The sequence below is a fragment of the Cyclopterus lumpus genome, chromosome 20 (genome assembly GCF_009769545.1).
Source record: "Cyclopterus lumpus isolate fCycLum1 chromosome 20, fCycLum1.pri, whole genome shotgun sequence".
NCBI classification, from domain to species: Eukaryota; Metazoa; Chordata; class Actinopteri; order Perciformes; family Cyclopteridae; genus Cyclopterus; species Cyclopterus lumpus.
In genome coordinates, this window is record NC_046985.1 from 13,854,997 (window position 1) to 13,870,559 (window position 15,563).

The window sequence follows — 15,563 nt, forward strand, 5'->3', positions numbered from 1 at the left end:
TTGGCAAGTTTTGACAGCATTTTAATTACAATTATGCATGAGGTTTATTTCAGTTCCAAGACATGGAAGACCCATCAGCATTCAGAGCAAGAGGTATTGTGAGTATTACATCAACATAAATAGGCCTACATATTAAAACGTTCTAAATCACAAGAGGTTGCCTGGTAATACTAGTCCTGCACAAATAAGACGGTATTTGTGTGCTACCTTCTCTTATCACAGCACTGATTTAATGAACCTTTCATCAGGAAGAAAAAAAGAAGAAAAAAAGAGAGCCACATGCTGCACCACCTTTTTTAATAATCGCCTTCCTTTCCTAATTTAGATTTGATTGGTTATGAAAGGCGCCGGCCTGCCGGGACTCCGGTTTCAGCATTCATCAGCATTTCCTGGTTGCAAATTGATGGCACAAATAGAGACATGCAGCACTTCCATGGATGTATAAGGACGTCGACACGCATGCGGGCATGGTTGGCATAAATGATGTGGTCAACACCTCGAAAGGGTCTTCTTCTATGTTTAATGCCATTATGCATTCAAGAAGAACCAACACACGCAAGGTTATGCCGGTTGATCCATTGTGTGTTAAAGAGTTGGAATAACTGAAACATTTGAAATGTTAGAAATGAAACACTGATAACTCCCTTGAGAGTCCTTCTATACAAGCTCAGGCAGTTCTCTACCTGAACTACACAGTATTTGCACAAGTATTTGCATTTACCACTTTGTCACTTTCAAAGTACGTTTTGAGAACATGCAATAATCAGAGTTGCCAATTAGTCTTTTTGGACAAGTCGCTTAATGAGAATCAGCTTCTTCGGCAACCGCGCAAATCTTTTGTATGAAGTCAAAGACCCCCCCCCCCCCCCCCCCCCCCACCACCACCCCGATATCCGCCACCAAGTCAATCATCAACTGGTCGAAGGCTCATGCGACCTGTCCAGGCTTTTAAAGGCCAGCCTGAGTCAAACTGGAGGGGACAGAGAAATCTCATATGACGGCAGATTTGTGTGCCAGAGTTCAGTGAATGCCAGCTTATTGCTATCGAAAAGGTCACCGGGCTAGAAGCGGAATAAAAAGCCTTCACTGGGGAGAGTGGTGTGTGTGTGTGTGTGTGTGTGTGTGTGTGCGTGTGTGTGTGTGTGTGCGTGTGTGTGCGTGTGTGTGTGTGTGTGACGGCTGCAACCTGAGGTAACCAGGCTCATATAAGCACCACACCCTCCGGCTGCATCTCTCTGTCTCCCTCTGTCTCTCTGTCTCCCTCTCTCTCTCTCTCTCTCTCTCTCTCTCTCTCTCTCTCTCCCTCTCTCTCGTCAGGCTTTGGTGTCCGTTACCTTCAGCTCTCCAGGAAGCAGTCACAGGCTTGTAGAATACACCCGCCTCTGCGAGCGCGGAATCAATTACCAGACAGATGAAATTCTCCGATAACACGGCCTAATGATAATTGCCCCGAATCTGCAATGATCTGACTCAGGATACGACCCACTATTGGCACGGCAGCAGCAGCGCATTGGCAGCCACGCTAGCTGGAATATCAATGATAATTGTTTACGATGTTGATTCGGAGCCACGTTACCGCCCAGGGGTAAACAGAAACCGATTGCGGAGCACTGCGCTCTACGGCAAACGGCAGGGGTCATATTTCACTCAAGTTTGTGTGATTGCCGTCGAGCAGCAGAAGAGAGGAAATGGTTACGGGGGAGCAAGCCACGCCCGTTTAATTGAAGCGCTCGTATCACATTGACTGCTGGAGACATGAGGACGGCGGCGCGGCGCAATCTCCCACTAATTCAATAAGCGCTCATCAGACTGTTAAAAGACTGGCAATAATACAGTCATGATAAACTCGCTTCCAACTGTGCGTCCACAAATAGAGCGGGGCTCCACTGGAGCGTCGGGCACGGAATGGCCGCCGCTCATCCGGCATTCATCCGCTCCATCCGTGACCTCGGTCCGTTTTCCCAGCAAGCACCAGACACACACTTCGGGTTTTTTTTTTTTTTCCGAGCCAGAGGGATCAATCGAAGGTCACAGAGTCATCCGGAGGGAGAACTGAGGGTGACCCCCCCCCCCCCCCCCCCCCCCCCCCCCACACACACACACACACACACACACACACACTCCCTCCTCATCCCACCAAACCTCTTTTTTTTTTGCCTTCGACCAACCTTGTCCGATCACGGCAGTCAGCGTTTTGCAAAAGTGCCTGAAAGATGTCGGCCTGAATAATGTGTCCTATGAATAAAACACATTAGCTACAAAACACGCTGAATTATTCACATTTCAGAGCCTCCATCGCCACACAGGAGATATTAGGACTTCAGTCGCCGTGTGCACACAGTCCTCTGGGTCTCCGTCTCCCCCATGTTCGCTCCGTGTCGCTTCTCTCTTGATCATCCTCTCACGGTCTTTGTCATCTGTATTTTGTTAATCCTTGTCTGCTCCTCTGTGCCTCCTCTCAGCTGCTGATGGAGACCGTCTATTTATACTGCTCAAGTCGCTACTTTTTCCTGGAACATCTCGCTATTTATCTAAAAGGGCTCTTGAAGCTGTTGAGGAGTGCATTTGTTCTGAGAGAATCTTTGATGACTTTGGTAACACGCGCCGGCCCACAATGGATTCATCATTTAGCGTTAATCTGAGGCGACAAGCTGTGAGTTTCAAAGTGAAAAGCAGCCGGAATAAGGAGGAGGGCGGTTTGCTAATTAAATACTTGACCTAATATGCATCTTTTTGCACATTTTATTTTCAGCTCCACCAGGAATCTCTGTTTTTTCTTTTTCTAGATTGCGATGTGATTAGCAGAATCAACAGCACCACATGAAATTCAAAGGGTAAGGCAATCAAGCGATCGGTGCTTTTTGTAGTACCGTTTGCTTTTGAAAGCCCTCCCGTCTAACAGAATATCACTCGTGAGTAATCCCCATCAACCCAGCGTGCACAGTGTTGGAAACCCCTTCGTCAACAAGTCGATGGCAGCAGATTTGTTACCCTTTTGGTAACGGGGCCGCGAGTCGACAGCCCCGGTAACGGCTTTTAGCGCTTTGAGCTAAACGCTAGCGTGGCAGGATTACGATCACCCCGAGAGACACCGGAGAGTTATCTGCTACGTTATCTCGAAGTTGACCACCAGTAAAATCGGACGCACTCGAGAGGAAGACAAATATACCGACACAATTGTCAAAATGTGGCACCGGATTCCCGAAATAAACATTTAAAAAGGGGTGAACAATGACCATATTGGTGAACGCTGGGCCACTGTTTGAGTACAAATAAAAAAAAAGCAGAGCAATGAACACTGACACGTGCAAAAGCGTTGCTCAAGCCTTATGGACCGGAATTTAAAATAGCGATCCGCTTAACGTCTCCTACTGTACATCCCGTCGTATTTTGAGTCCACCCGTGCACTATTTCACCCGGAGATAGTTGGAATTTTTAGGCCACCCACTCATCCGACTCTGCCAAAAAGAGGCCGACGCAACAGCGGAGCCAAAAATCAAAATGAATGAGGGAAGCGGGTTTTCCGCGTGACTCTGAGTGTGGTTTGTTCATCGGTTGAGTCACAGAGTCTTCTGCAAGTGAACAACACATGAGACAGTGTTTGCAGTGCACTCTCAGAAGCAGCTTTCTAAATGTGACGTCAATGGTCACGAGCCTCTGTTTTCCTCAGCAACGTATCTGAGTCACACGGGCTTTGAGAGTGTCTGTCGCGGCTACCGGGTCCGAACAAGCCGAGCAGATGCGCGCGAGACGCAGACTCGGATAACAAAAGCCGACCCGGTGTTGTGTGCACGTGCGTGCAATTTATAAAATGAAACATACAGGGGGATGTTTTTCACTTTTGCATGTACTCACCAGGGCACAGTAAGTCTCCGGAGGGTCTCCACAGGTGATGTTGGGGGGATCCAGAGAAACCTTCAGGTAATGGGTCATGTCGGCTCCCTCCGGCTGGCAGGCCATGTAGTCCCAGGTCAGGCCTTCGTCCGAGTAAACCTGGGACTTGCACACGTCGTAGTGGCCCCATGCCGCCGGGTAGTGCTGCATGGCCGCCTGGCAAACCCCGGTCCACAGCGCCTGCAGCGTCAGCGCAAAATGGAAGCGCATGACTGGTCCTCTCTCGGCTCCCTCTCGAGGGCCTGTGTCTCGTTCTGAGGGGGGTACTAACGAGGGATCCCTCTTGTACTTCCGCTTATTCCAACTCACTCAACTGGAGTGAGGAGGCATGCCAAACTCCCCTCAGGTGGAGTGAGAGTCGTGCTTTATCGTTACTATTTCTATCCCCTTTTTTAGGTTTCTCGGGGTGGTGGGTAACTACGAGGGATGGCCAGGTTACCAGCCCATTGAGAAGATAAGAGGGGAGGACTGAGGGAGGGGGGAGGAGGAGGAGGAGGAGGAGGAGAAGGAGGAGGAGGAGGAGAAGGAGGAAGAGGAAGGGGGGAGGGGGGGAGGCAGGATGGAGATAGCCCTCTGACACGCTGATAGGAGGATGAGTGACAGATCTCCTCAGCTCGCCCGGCTGTCAATCATGGTCCTCTTCCTTCTGGTGCTGCGGAGAAACAGAAGAAGGTGTGGGGGGGGGGGAGAGGAAGGGGGTGATGAATATACCTCTCTTATGGGAGTAGAATTTGACAGTGAGAGAACATTAGCCGGTGCCGCGGCAAGAATGAAAGGCGTACGTGCGAATAGAGAGTTGGATGTGTGCAAGGTAGGGGTGCCATGGTGGTGTTTGTTGTCCATCAAAACACAGAAAATCAGTAAGTGAGGCCATCGGGGGTTACATTGGATCCTGCTGCCGTCACCCTCATCTCACTCAGCGGTGTCAAGCGTACAGTGTTACATACTATTCAGCCCCCCCACACACACACACACGCACACACACACACACACACACCCCACCCCACTGCGTAAGCTGGACTGATGGGGAGCCGTCTTAATCGGGAGCAGAACCGCGAGGCGCTCTGATGAATTTCAATGGCGGCAGTTGAACTGTCCGTGTGGTATATTGCCATCAAAATACTATTCTTCATAAGCAAAGGGGCTGTGGGGAAAGAGAGCCTGTATAGTGGTGGATGGATACATTAAATCAGTTAGTGGACTGCCACGACTCAAATCTTTACATTGTACCTTTCAGCTCGTGCCGCTGAGCCGCTAGCGAACAGCCGCTCTTGAGTTTTCAGCGACGGGCAACGCCTTCCACCTGAGCCACGGTTAATACAACAATTGGGATTACAGCGGCTTTTACGCTCCAGTGAACGAAGGAAAATAGCAAAATGCCAGACTTTTATACTCAAACGGGATAAAGCTGCCACTCTTGATCAAAACAGCCGTACGTTAACATAAATATCTTGTGGCTCGTGCTGCTTTCGCCTTTCTTCTCTTCTGGGGTAGAGCTGTCTGTAGCGGGAGCCGCTGCACTCTGTCACGTACAGTGATTTACCTCCCAGGCGACGCGGCGCCCATTTATATCTGCCAACCGCTGTGAGCGCTGGCCTCACTTTTCCTTTTGTCTAAAGTTCCCGGAGCTGAGCGTCAGACTTGCCCCTGCTCTCCCACGACTGTTCCTTCCAGTGGACGTCTCTTGGTCTTTGTTCTTGAAATGACCTTTAACGGGTTGGCCTTCAGGCCGTCTACAACCTCCGTGTATACGTTGGTGTGAAAGAAAACGGTGCTATTAACACACACATTGCTAATTAACTCCCATTTTAATGCATTATTAGATTTGAGCATACACTGGGTCACAGCAGCATTAAATAAATAAATAAAATAACAATGTATCAGTAGAAATAAAGGGGGGGATAATATTAGCATATAACAAACTCATCGGTGTTTCGAGAGATGCATAAAAAGTCTGGATTTCAGTGTGAGAAAGACAATATGGGAAAAACAATGCACTGTATGTACAGTACAGGAGTTGTGTTCACATTCAACAGAAACCCAGAAGCCTGGAGACGGGACACTTTCCAGATGTTTCTCTCGATCACGGAGTTGAGATGTACAGATTCGAAGAGATTCAACGTTTACAGAAGAAAAAGCACACGTTCCATGTGTGTATAGAAACGTGTTAATAGTACATTTGCGTCTTCAAAGTATACATTATATAGGTTGGACCGAAGTGTAGTAGATCCGGAGCTGCATCTGTGTCGGATGTGTTGTGCCATTCAGAGCCATTTCAATCTGACCGAATGTGCATCATAATTTGAAGGAACAGCAGGGACAAAGGCTCATACAAATATATAAAGTGCACAAAGGGGAAAAAACATCATCTGTTTCTACTGGAAACAAGATAGTGGAGGCAGAAAAAACTTGGTAGAGGTGAGGAATTCAAGAACACGGCAAGACAAGATAAATCGTACAAATGGCATATGCTATGGAAAAAAAGAAAAAAAAGTCATTCTCGGGCAAAATAAGAGATCTGTTACATCCCTGTGGCTAGAAACCGGGATTCCATTTAGCGCCAGACGGTCGACACAGGCGACGTGGAATCAGTACAAAAGAAATACTATTACTAGTCAGAGGACGGAGGAAGGAGGACGAAAGTTAAGGGGGGAAAAAAAGAAATGAAGCACCTTAAATGTAAAATGTAAGAATGTCAATGGGGGAGATGTCAGCAGGTGAGGAAGCAGCCAATTATCCAGAGGAACTCTTGGCACCGAGCTCCTTGTTCCCATTAAGAGACATAATATTACCGTGTTACGGGGGGGAGACTAAAGAGATGGCCGGAGAGTGTCTGGGTAAGTGTGTGTGTGTGTGTGTGTGTGTGTGTGTGTGTGTGTGTGTGTGTGTGTGTGTGTGTGTGTGTGTGTGTGCTTCATGTGCAGAGGTTCAAGTCATGGGTAATGAGACAACAAGCGGTGGCGAGGCTTGGATAACAAGCAATAGAGATCACAGAAGCGGGGGTCATTATCACCCCCACCGTCCAGGACTCAGCGGCCCCCCTTTCCCTTCATTAATCCCTGCTCACAACCCTCCGTCGCCCCCGAAGGCAAGAGGTGAGGGAAGGGAGGGGAGAGCAGATGGGAGAAGTGTGGACGTGCATTTTAAGGGAGAAAGGGGGGGTTATTTTAGGTCGCCTCCTCTAACCATCGATCAAGGTCCGAGGACATGAGAGGAGGCGCGCCCACAGGAAGTGGGTATCCAGGAGGATGTACCGCACCGTAGGCACAGGGCCTGACAGTAACAGGGCGGAGGTGGCCGGGTGCGTGACGACCAGACGGAACTATTTTTGTTGTAACAATAAATAAAGTGCATGTAATGAAGCCCGGTCACCACACATGTATCTTGGCCATTTCATCAGCGGCGTTACCCGTGGTGTGTTTGGAACAACAAATATGTGAGAAAGTCACATGGGGGGGTAAGATAAATACAGAAATAAAAGCTGAATTTTTTCTGTGTGACAACAAAAAAGGAAATAAAAAATGCTTTGAATAATAGTTGAAGCTGATGTGGTTATTCCACACCGATGTTCAAATACCTGCGTACATTTTTTTTTAATGACATCTACTTCTTCTCCCTCATTGATAATGCATAATCTATTAATATGCAAAAAAAAAGAAATGTCATTAAAGAGGTTCAGCTACCGAACGCATGACTAATTCAACAACTCGTCCGCCTCACTAGTCTCCACATCACACTCCTCCACTGTGAGTGGCATACTGGACCGTGATTGGCCTCCAAACGGGTTGTGATGTCACTGCATCGCTGCTCGTGCACACGCACGTGTTGAACCGAGATTCAAGGAGAGCACGGAGAAACTTTTCCCCCCTCCAGCAGACGGATGTCAAAAGAACTGCCTTCTGCACCGACAGGCTCAAACATCCAAGTGGGGGAACAATAAGCAAAACACATTTTGGAGTGCAGGAGGACTTATGAATAAAATCTGAAAAAAAAGATATGAAAAGTGTCAATATTAAAAACTTGAAATATATATATTAAAAAACTCGTTAAAGCAGCAATTTTGAAGTGTCGTAAAGAGGGAAGTAAAAGCTGTTTTAATGTTTTAAAGATATTTGACTAAACTGAAGATGAAAGGAAGTTAAGTAGATAAAATGTCACACCTCCTATGTCCGCAGCTATTAAACCTTTGAAATGCTTAAATAAACACATGTCTGTGTAGTTAAATATGAATATGATTGAAACAGTAGATATTTGCACGTTTGTCTGGTTGAAAATCTGACCAATTTTAAAAAGTTTAGCTTCGGGTCAGATATGGGCCCTCGCCGCACACAATGGCAAGACACCACACACACACAAACACACACACACACACACACACACACACGGCAGTAGACCGGTTTGTGAGGATGTGTGCTCACAGCCCGCCACACACCACAGGGGACACAGGTAAGACATTTTGTTTTCATATATATATTTGAGGACAAGGACCTTCCACGCACCCTAAACTTTAACCACTCCCCAGTATCTCGGGGGGGAGGGGGGGGGGGGGGGGGGGGGGGGGGGGGGGGGGGGGGGTACAGCCCTCTAAGTCCACTCCTATTTCATCCCCGGAGCCAGTCGAGCATGACAAAGTGTTTCTCCAAATCATAGTGTGCGTGTGTGTGTGTGTGTGTGTGTGTGTGTGTGTGTGTGTGTGTATGTGTGTGTGTGTGTGTGTGTGTGTGTGTTGGGGGGTGTTACATGCACGTCCCCAGAGCCGCTCTTTACTACTGGTGGGAGTCGCTTATAAATCATGCATGTCAGCAAATGAGCATGTGAAGGAGCACGTCCCTCACATCATGCCCCCCCCCCCAAAAAAAGAGCTCCTTCTCGCTTTAAGCCTCAAACTTCTGCGCTTTCCGTGGCAATCTTTTTATTAAACTGCTAAAAACACACCTTCACAATCAAACTGGCAAATAAGCACTCTTTTTTTTCCTCCTTCTGGCCACGACCACTTCCTCTCCCATCCATCCACTTTTCAATCATTGCGCCAATATATCCATAACTCTGCTGCTCGCCTGCTCACCCACTCCCGTTCCCGTGATCACATCACCCCTGTTCTCCAGAGCCTTCACTGGCTCCCCGTCCCACAACGGATCCAATACAAAATCCTTCTCCTCACTCACAAAGCCCTCCATAATCAGGCCCCCTCCTACCTCACCGACCTGCTCCACCACCACACTCCATCCCGTCAGCTCCGCTCCTCTGATGCCAATCTCCTGTCCATCCCACATAGGACCAAGCAACGGACGTGGGGGGACAGAGCCTTCTCCATATCTGCACCCTCCCTCTGGAACTCTCTCCCCGAAACTCATCCGAGACTGCACTGATCTTTCCTCATTCAAATCGCAAATCAAAACCCACCTGTTCAGAACTGCTTTTAATGTGTGATTGTTTGTTTTTGTTTTCTTATCAGGGTCCGAGCGACTCAAAGTCCCTATTTATTTGTTTTATTTGTTTTACCTGTATTTTAGCTATTCTTATTTATTTATTTTTAGCTTTTAGGATGTTTTAATTATGTGAAGTGTCTTTGAGTATTATGAAAAGCGCTATATAAATTAAATGCATTATTATTATTATCATTATTATTGCCCATATTGATCATTGTATTTCTGTTTGTGTGGGTTCAGCGTTTTCTTCTTCTGCTGCCGAGTGCAACAGCATTGTGAATTGCTCCAGACTCCAGATGTTGACTCCTTCTTTGATCCTTTTTTTTTTAAATAATAAATAAATAAAAATAAAATAAATATCCTGCCCGCTCTCTGAGCTCCACTCACCAGATTCCTCTGCCTGCCTTTCCAGAATCCCTAATCTCGCCAGTTAACAACCTGCCAATAGGGCCCCGGCGCGCTCATGAATAAACATACGGAGAGTGGAGCGTGGCCCCGCAAACATGACAGCCAGCCTCCGCGTGGAACAGCGGGCACGCCTGTGATGCATCCCCGGGGCAGCCCATCACTTAGCGCCCGTGTCCACTCCCTTAAAACGTCGCCACCTTCAATCGGCGGGTTTATGATCTTTTAATAATGACGGCAGGTAGCAATGGACAGCTGGTTAAGTGGTGGCGCATTTTCTTGTTTGGGGGGGGGGGGGCAGAAGGAATCAAAGCTGGGGTCTCTGCGGGTTCGACCGCAAATAAATAACTAAACGCGCCCGTGTTGAGGCTTGTTTCCCCGCTTCTGATGTGATCAACTCAACGCCCTGCGCGGGGGAAACCTGCAGATGTTGGGCCAGAGCCTCAACCCCGGACAGGGTTTCACTAGTTTAAGGATTTGGGATTCTCAAGTTTGAGAGGATTTTTTTTTTTTCCTTCTGGAAAAGGGCCCCGTTAGTGCTGGCTATCAAACAGCCGTGCTTGAGCCCTGCTGAGGCCACGGTTCCTTTGACGGGATGTGGCTGCGGCCTCTCCTCTGCAACCCCGCCGTCTGCTGGAGCCAGACGGGTCAGGCCTCTGGAGGCCAGCACGTCCCTGTCTGCCGAGGACGTGCTCCACTTGCCTCCACCAGCTGCAGCTGCCAAAATCCTCTATCGCTCCCTCTTGTCCCTTCTCAATGCGTCCCCCCTCCACACACACACACACACACACACACACACACACGCACACACCACTCCCCCCCTGGAGCTGCAGAAGCTGCCACATGCACTCTGCGTGTGCGAGAGCAGCACTTCTGACAGGGTGACTGCCGATGCTGACCCAGGCCGAGCTCAACACCACCACCCCCCCCCCCCCTCCCCCAGGCGTCAGTTACTCCAGCGCCACGTACACAGCCAGTGCATGAGGTGTGTGTGCGTGTGTTTGGGGGGGTGGGAGATAGTGAGACCAGGAACCAGGATCACGCCTCCCTCCGTCTCTCTCTCTCTCTCTCTCTCTCTCTCTCTCTCTCTCTCTCTCTCTCTCTCTCTCTCTCTCTCTCTCTCCCTCTCTCTCTTTGCGACACGGGAACACCTCATGCATTATTAAAGACACTCTTCCTAAAAGGCTGCTGGCGCATTACTCTGCAGCCACGGTGACATGTCTGGATACTCAAAAGGTCCACTTTAGCTCCAAACAAACGCGCTCTCCCAGGTAGCTCCCGCATGCACGCTGGAAATGCACGCAGGGAGAGAGAGAGAGAGAGACACACACACACACACACACACACACACACATGGCTTAAAGTGTCAGCTGCTAACAAACAAACACACGAAGGATGAGTCATTACAGCCTGTCTTTACTTCACATGATGAGGGGAATAACATTAACTACCTTGGCCATAAAGATGACTGTTGACTGTGAAATCTAATAATAACTCCTCCACTTTTCTTAATGCTGAACTTCAAATGCGGTGTGTTCACATCCACTCAGTGGTGCCTCCGCCCCTATGAGACACCGCGGTGAGGATAACGATCGTTAAAAGAATAACTGGTAGGATCCGACACGAGGCCACGGTAGAGTCTCGCAGATTCTAATGATGATCGTAGATTAATATCACGACTGGAGAGCGAGCACGTCAGCTCCAGGCTTGCGCGTCGTCACACCTGCGCGCTCAGGCACAGATTGGAATCCAGCGGTTCGCGTCGCGCGTGTCTCGTGTAGCGGTCCGCGGCAGGCTGCTCGTGTCGCTGGAGCCACGGAGGCCAACTGGGACACCAACGCAATTACGCTTGATAGATAACTCGGCAGCGGTGAGGTCATAAGTTCCACTAGGGGGCGCCTTTAAAAAAAAAAACAATGACCGGAAGACGTGCAGACAAGTTCTGGATGCGTTCAAGGTTTCCTCTTTTTGTAAATGATGATTAGTTGTCCCTGGTGCGGAGGCTTGGAAGTTGTTGTGTGTTGCTGTTTAGAAGGAGGAGAGCCTCCGCTCCCTGGCCGCTCCTTAGCCGTTAATCACAGAGTATGACGTCCATAACCAGCTGCTTTGACGCAGCAGCGGAGAGAGCATTATCCAACACACACACACACACACACAAAGTAAACTTTACAAGCGAGAAAAGGAACACAACTAAAATCAACAACGACAACTTACATTTCGTGTAAGAGGTATACTCCCCGTCCGCTCGCTCTTTAATGCCGCTCAACAAGTTAGGAGCAGCAGAAGGAGCATGAATGGAGAAAGAAGCTCTTTAACATGCGCTCCTCAGCAGGAACGTGATGAGTGCGCACGTCGGTCTCGGAGGAATCGCTGCGCGCACCATCTCTCGCGTCTCGCCTGCGTGCGACTCGAGGAAGGGAGGAAGAAACCGATCAAGAGGAGGCTTTCCCTGTCACTTCAAAACAAATGATTGATGGCCGTCCAGAGGGCTCGGTCAGCACCGCGCCTGGCGTAAACTGGGGGGATTTCTGAGCAGGTGCTCCGGTGCCAAAGTGTCCATCATCATCATCCTCTCTCTCTCTCTCTATCTCTCTCTCTCTCTCTCGCTCTCTCTGTCTCTCCCTCTCCAAGTGTCATTCCATCACGGAGTCAATCAGAGGCGCAGCGACGTCCGCAGAAAAAGAACGACAGCCCACACTTCTGCAAAAGAAACTTTGCGTCGCTCCTGTTTTTTCCCCTTCAGTTTGGTTCTTTGGCGTCCCGTTTATAATTCCTTCATTTCCAAACAGCCCTGCTTGCGGATCTCTGCGCGGATCTCGTCCGCACTCTCTCCTCCTCCCGAGCCACGACTAGTCTTCAGCCACTCAACTGGGGGGACGGGGACGGGGATCACACCAATTAGACTCGTGCGGCTGAGAATATCCGCGTGCACCTTCCTTCCCCCTGCTCTCGTTCCCCGGCGCGCCGCAGCACCGACCGCGCTGACCGAGATGACGGGGATGATAATGCGCTGCGAGGCTATGTTAGATGAGACGCACACCCAGCCTGTGCCCCCCCCCCCCCTCTCTCTCCACCCCACCCGCGCACGTGTGCACCTCGCCTTCCTTCAACCCCTCACACCCGCACACAAACAAACGCGCGCGCGCACACAAGCGCGCAAACCGTCCCTCATTTGGGACCCGTTGGGAAGTCAGGAGGGAGGAGGATCGCCTGGAGGTGAACATCTTCACTCGATAAACGCGTTAAATTACCCCCAAAAAATACGCGCATTAATATAGTCTCAAAATAATTATTGCATCCGGGTGACACAATCTCCAGCTCTCAGTTGGCGATCATAACTGGGAAGTGTGGACAAACGTATGTTATATGAAATGTAGTTCGTTCTGTAATTCCGTTTTATTAATCGTTGTAAATATCTTGTAAAATACATGTCATATGTTTCCGAATGGTGCGCAATTGTTGTTTGACTCTATTGTGTAAATGAAACCGTGGGTGTATGTAGTTTTTATATCCTCGTTCAGTAAAGTACTCCGAACTGGAGGAAGTCGTCTGAATAAAATAACTGATAGGAACAAAAGTGCCACTCCAGGGCGGAGGCGCCGTTCTAGAAAGTAAGAAAGTGGCCGCTGATAATTTAATAAACAAGTCGTTACAAAATAAAGAGTCACTTTTCATGCACCTTAATATCATCTAAAAACTCACAGATCAACTCTCGCCATCTCAGCCTCCTCCGCCAAATACAATCCCCCCAACGGCAGAGCGCCGGCTTCTCCTCGCACCTTATTGATGACCACGAGGAGGGAGCGCGTGAGCACAAGTCCGGTCGCGACCCCTCCGCGCGCAGGTTGACCCCGCAGCGGGTCGACGAGCCTCTGTGTGTCGATGCCTGCGGTCCGCGCGCAGCCTCGATAGGCCCGGAGAGGCCCCTGTCATCACCTGCCCGACCTGTGCTGGGGGCGCTTTGTCACGTCCACTGGTACCGCGGGGAGGACAGAGAGAACGTCTCCTTGTCACCAGACGGAGGTTTTATTTATTTTTTTGTTTTTTTTTTAAAGATGAAATATAAAAGATGGTTATCCAGCGTGATTTTTAAAAAAAATCTAAAAATCAATTGGATGAGCGCTGCCTCCGTGTTATCCACAAATGACCAAGAATCATGTGTGTGATTATCCGCACGGTGGATGACTAATTCATTTAGGTGTGGAAACGCAGTGCCGATACCGCCTCGGCTCCGCGCGCGTCCACGAGTCCTTTGTAGCCTCTGATATACATACAGGTGAGTTATGTACACACACACACACACACACACACACACACACACACACACACACACACATATGTAAGAGTAAAGCCGTTTAGTCGGAGAAATAAAAGAGTTCTTTCCCTTCCAGAGTCTGGAGACTCCCGACATTTAAGCTGCACCTGATTTCCTTTGCTTTACCTTTTTTTTTCAGTACATTCCGGCACATAGAAAAGTGCTGGAATGAAAGCAGACAAAGATTATTATTATTTTTAAATAGCATCGGCTTACTCTCTCCCCCCCATCCCCCCCCCCCCCCCCCCCCCCCCACCCCCATCACGACGCCCAATCCCCCCCTCCCTCCTCCGCTAACTCGGTGCGCGTCGCAGCGACGCATCCAAACTTTACGCGCTCCGGCATTCGGGTGGAGAAGGGCCGGGAGGGGGAAACAGAAAGCGCCCGCCGGAGCCTCTCACCTGGTGTTCAGTGCTTCATGCCGCCGAGGAACAGCCCCCCGTGTCGCCTGTTGCAGCCAAATAAATCCTTCCGCTTTGAAAAAACGGGACATGGTAGCGCGCCGCAGCAAAAAGGGGGGACAACTCGCCGTTGGGAAGCGCACCGGCTCGTCTGCGCCGCTCCCGGGGAATGGACGAGAGAGCTGCCCGTGCAACGTCACTTAGAGCCGGGCGCACACACACACACACACACACGTGGAGACGACACGAGGGGGGTGGCGCGGGGGTCTTCCAAGACAAGTGTAATGGTTTAAAGTTGTTTGAAAAATGAAGCAGGAAGATTCCAAGATGCTCCCGAGCAGAGCGAGAGAGGCTCGCTGCTCTCCGACACAGTGAGGCGCGGAGTCTTTGGCGACTGACTTTCACCTCGACTTTATTTCTTCACGTTCTGTAGCCTCTGCTGTAGGAGTCGTCCTGTCACATTGTATAGCTGAAACACACACACACACACACACACACACACACACACACACACACACACACACACACACACTGTGTCGGGACAAGATCCCGAGGTCACATGGCAACTCTGATCGTCCCGGTGGAAGAGATGTGTTGGGGAATCTATTGTTATGGTTTGAAATGTCTGTATTCGACGAAATATATAGTGGGAAAGATCCGCGCGGCTTTCAGGAATAATTTACTCGTGATGTAACAGCAGGAGCGAGACACAGAGAGCAGAGGGGGGGTGGGGGGGGTTCAGGGTTAATGTGTATACATCCACACGGACTGCCACTCTCCCCGATCACCCTCTTGCTCTTTAGAGTCCTGATACTCAGAGGTCGAACAACTGATTGGATGGAGACGTTTAAGACGGAGGTCAATCAACAGGAAATGGAACATTGCAGATCTGTTTGGACATTACCACCATGGAGGTCTAAAGGCACAATATCAGACCTGAGAGAAATAAAAAGAGCTACATTGAGTTCATCGAGAAAAAGCCAAACCAGACCATGAGGTCTGGTTTGGCTTTGTTGAAGGACACGGCTAGGAGACCTCTCTTTTCTTTCTCCCCTATTTCACTCCAGAGAAGAGGAGTGCATGCACAGCTACACAAAGAGCACATGTGTGTCCCTCTTA

General features: G+C 49.5%; 1 protein-coding gene across 1 annotated transcript in view; it reads right to left on the reverse strand.

Annotated features, from left to right (window-relative positions):
• Positions 1–4,274, reverse strand: part of ntng1a (netrin g1a) — an 82,959-nt gene extending 78,685 nt beyond the window's left edge. The window contains exon 1 of the mRNA XM_034560386.1: positions 3,856–4,274. Within this exon, the coding sequence (XP_034416277.1) occupies positions 3,856–4,104 (249 nt within the window). The 5' untranslated portion in view covers positions 4,105–4,274. The remainder of the gene's footprint in view (positions 1–3,855) is intronic.
• Positions 4,275–15,563: the final 11,289 nt, after the last annotated feature.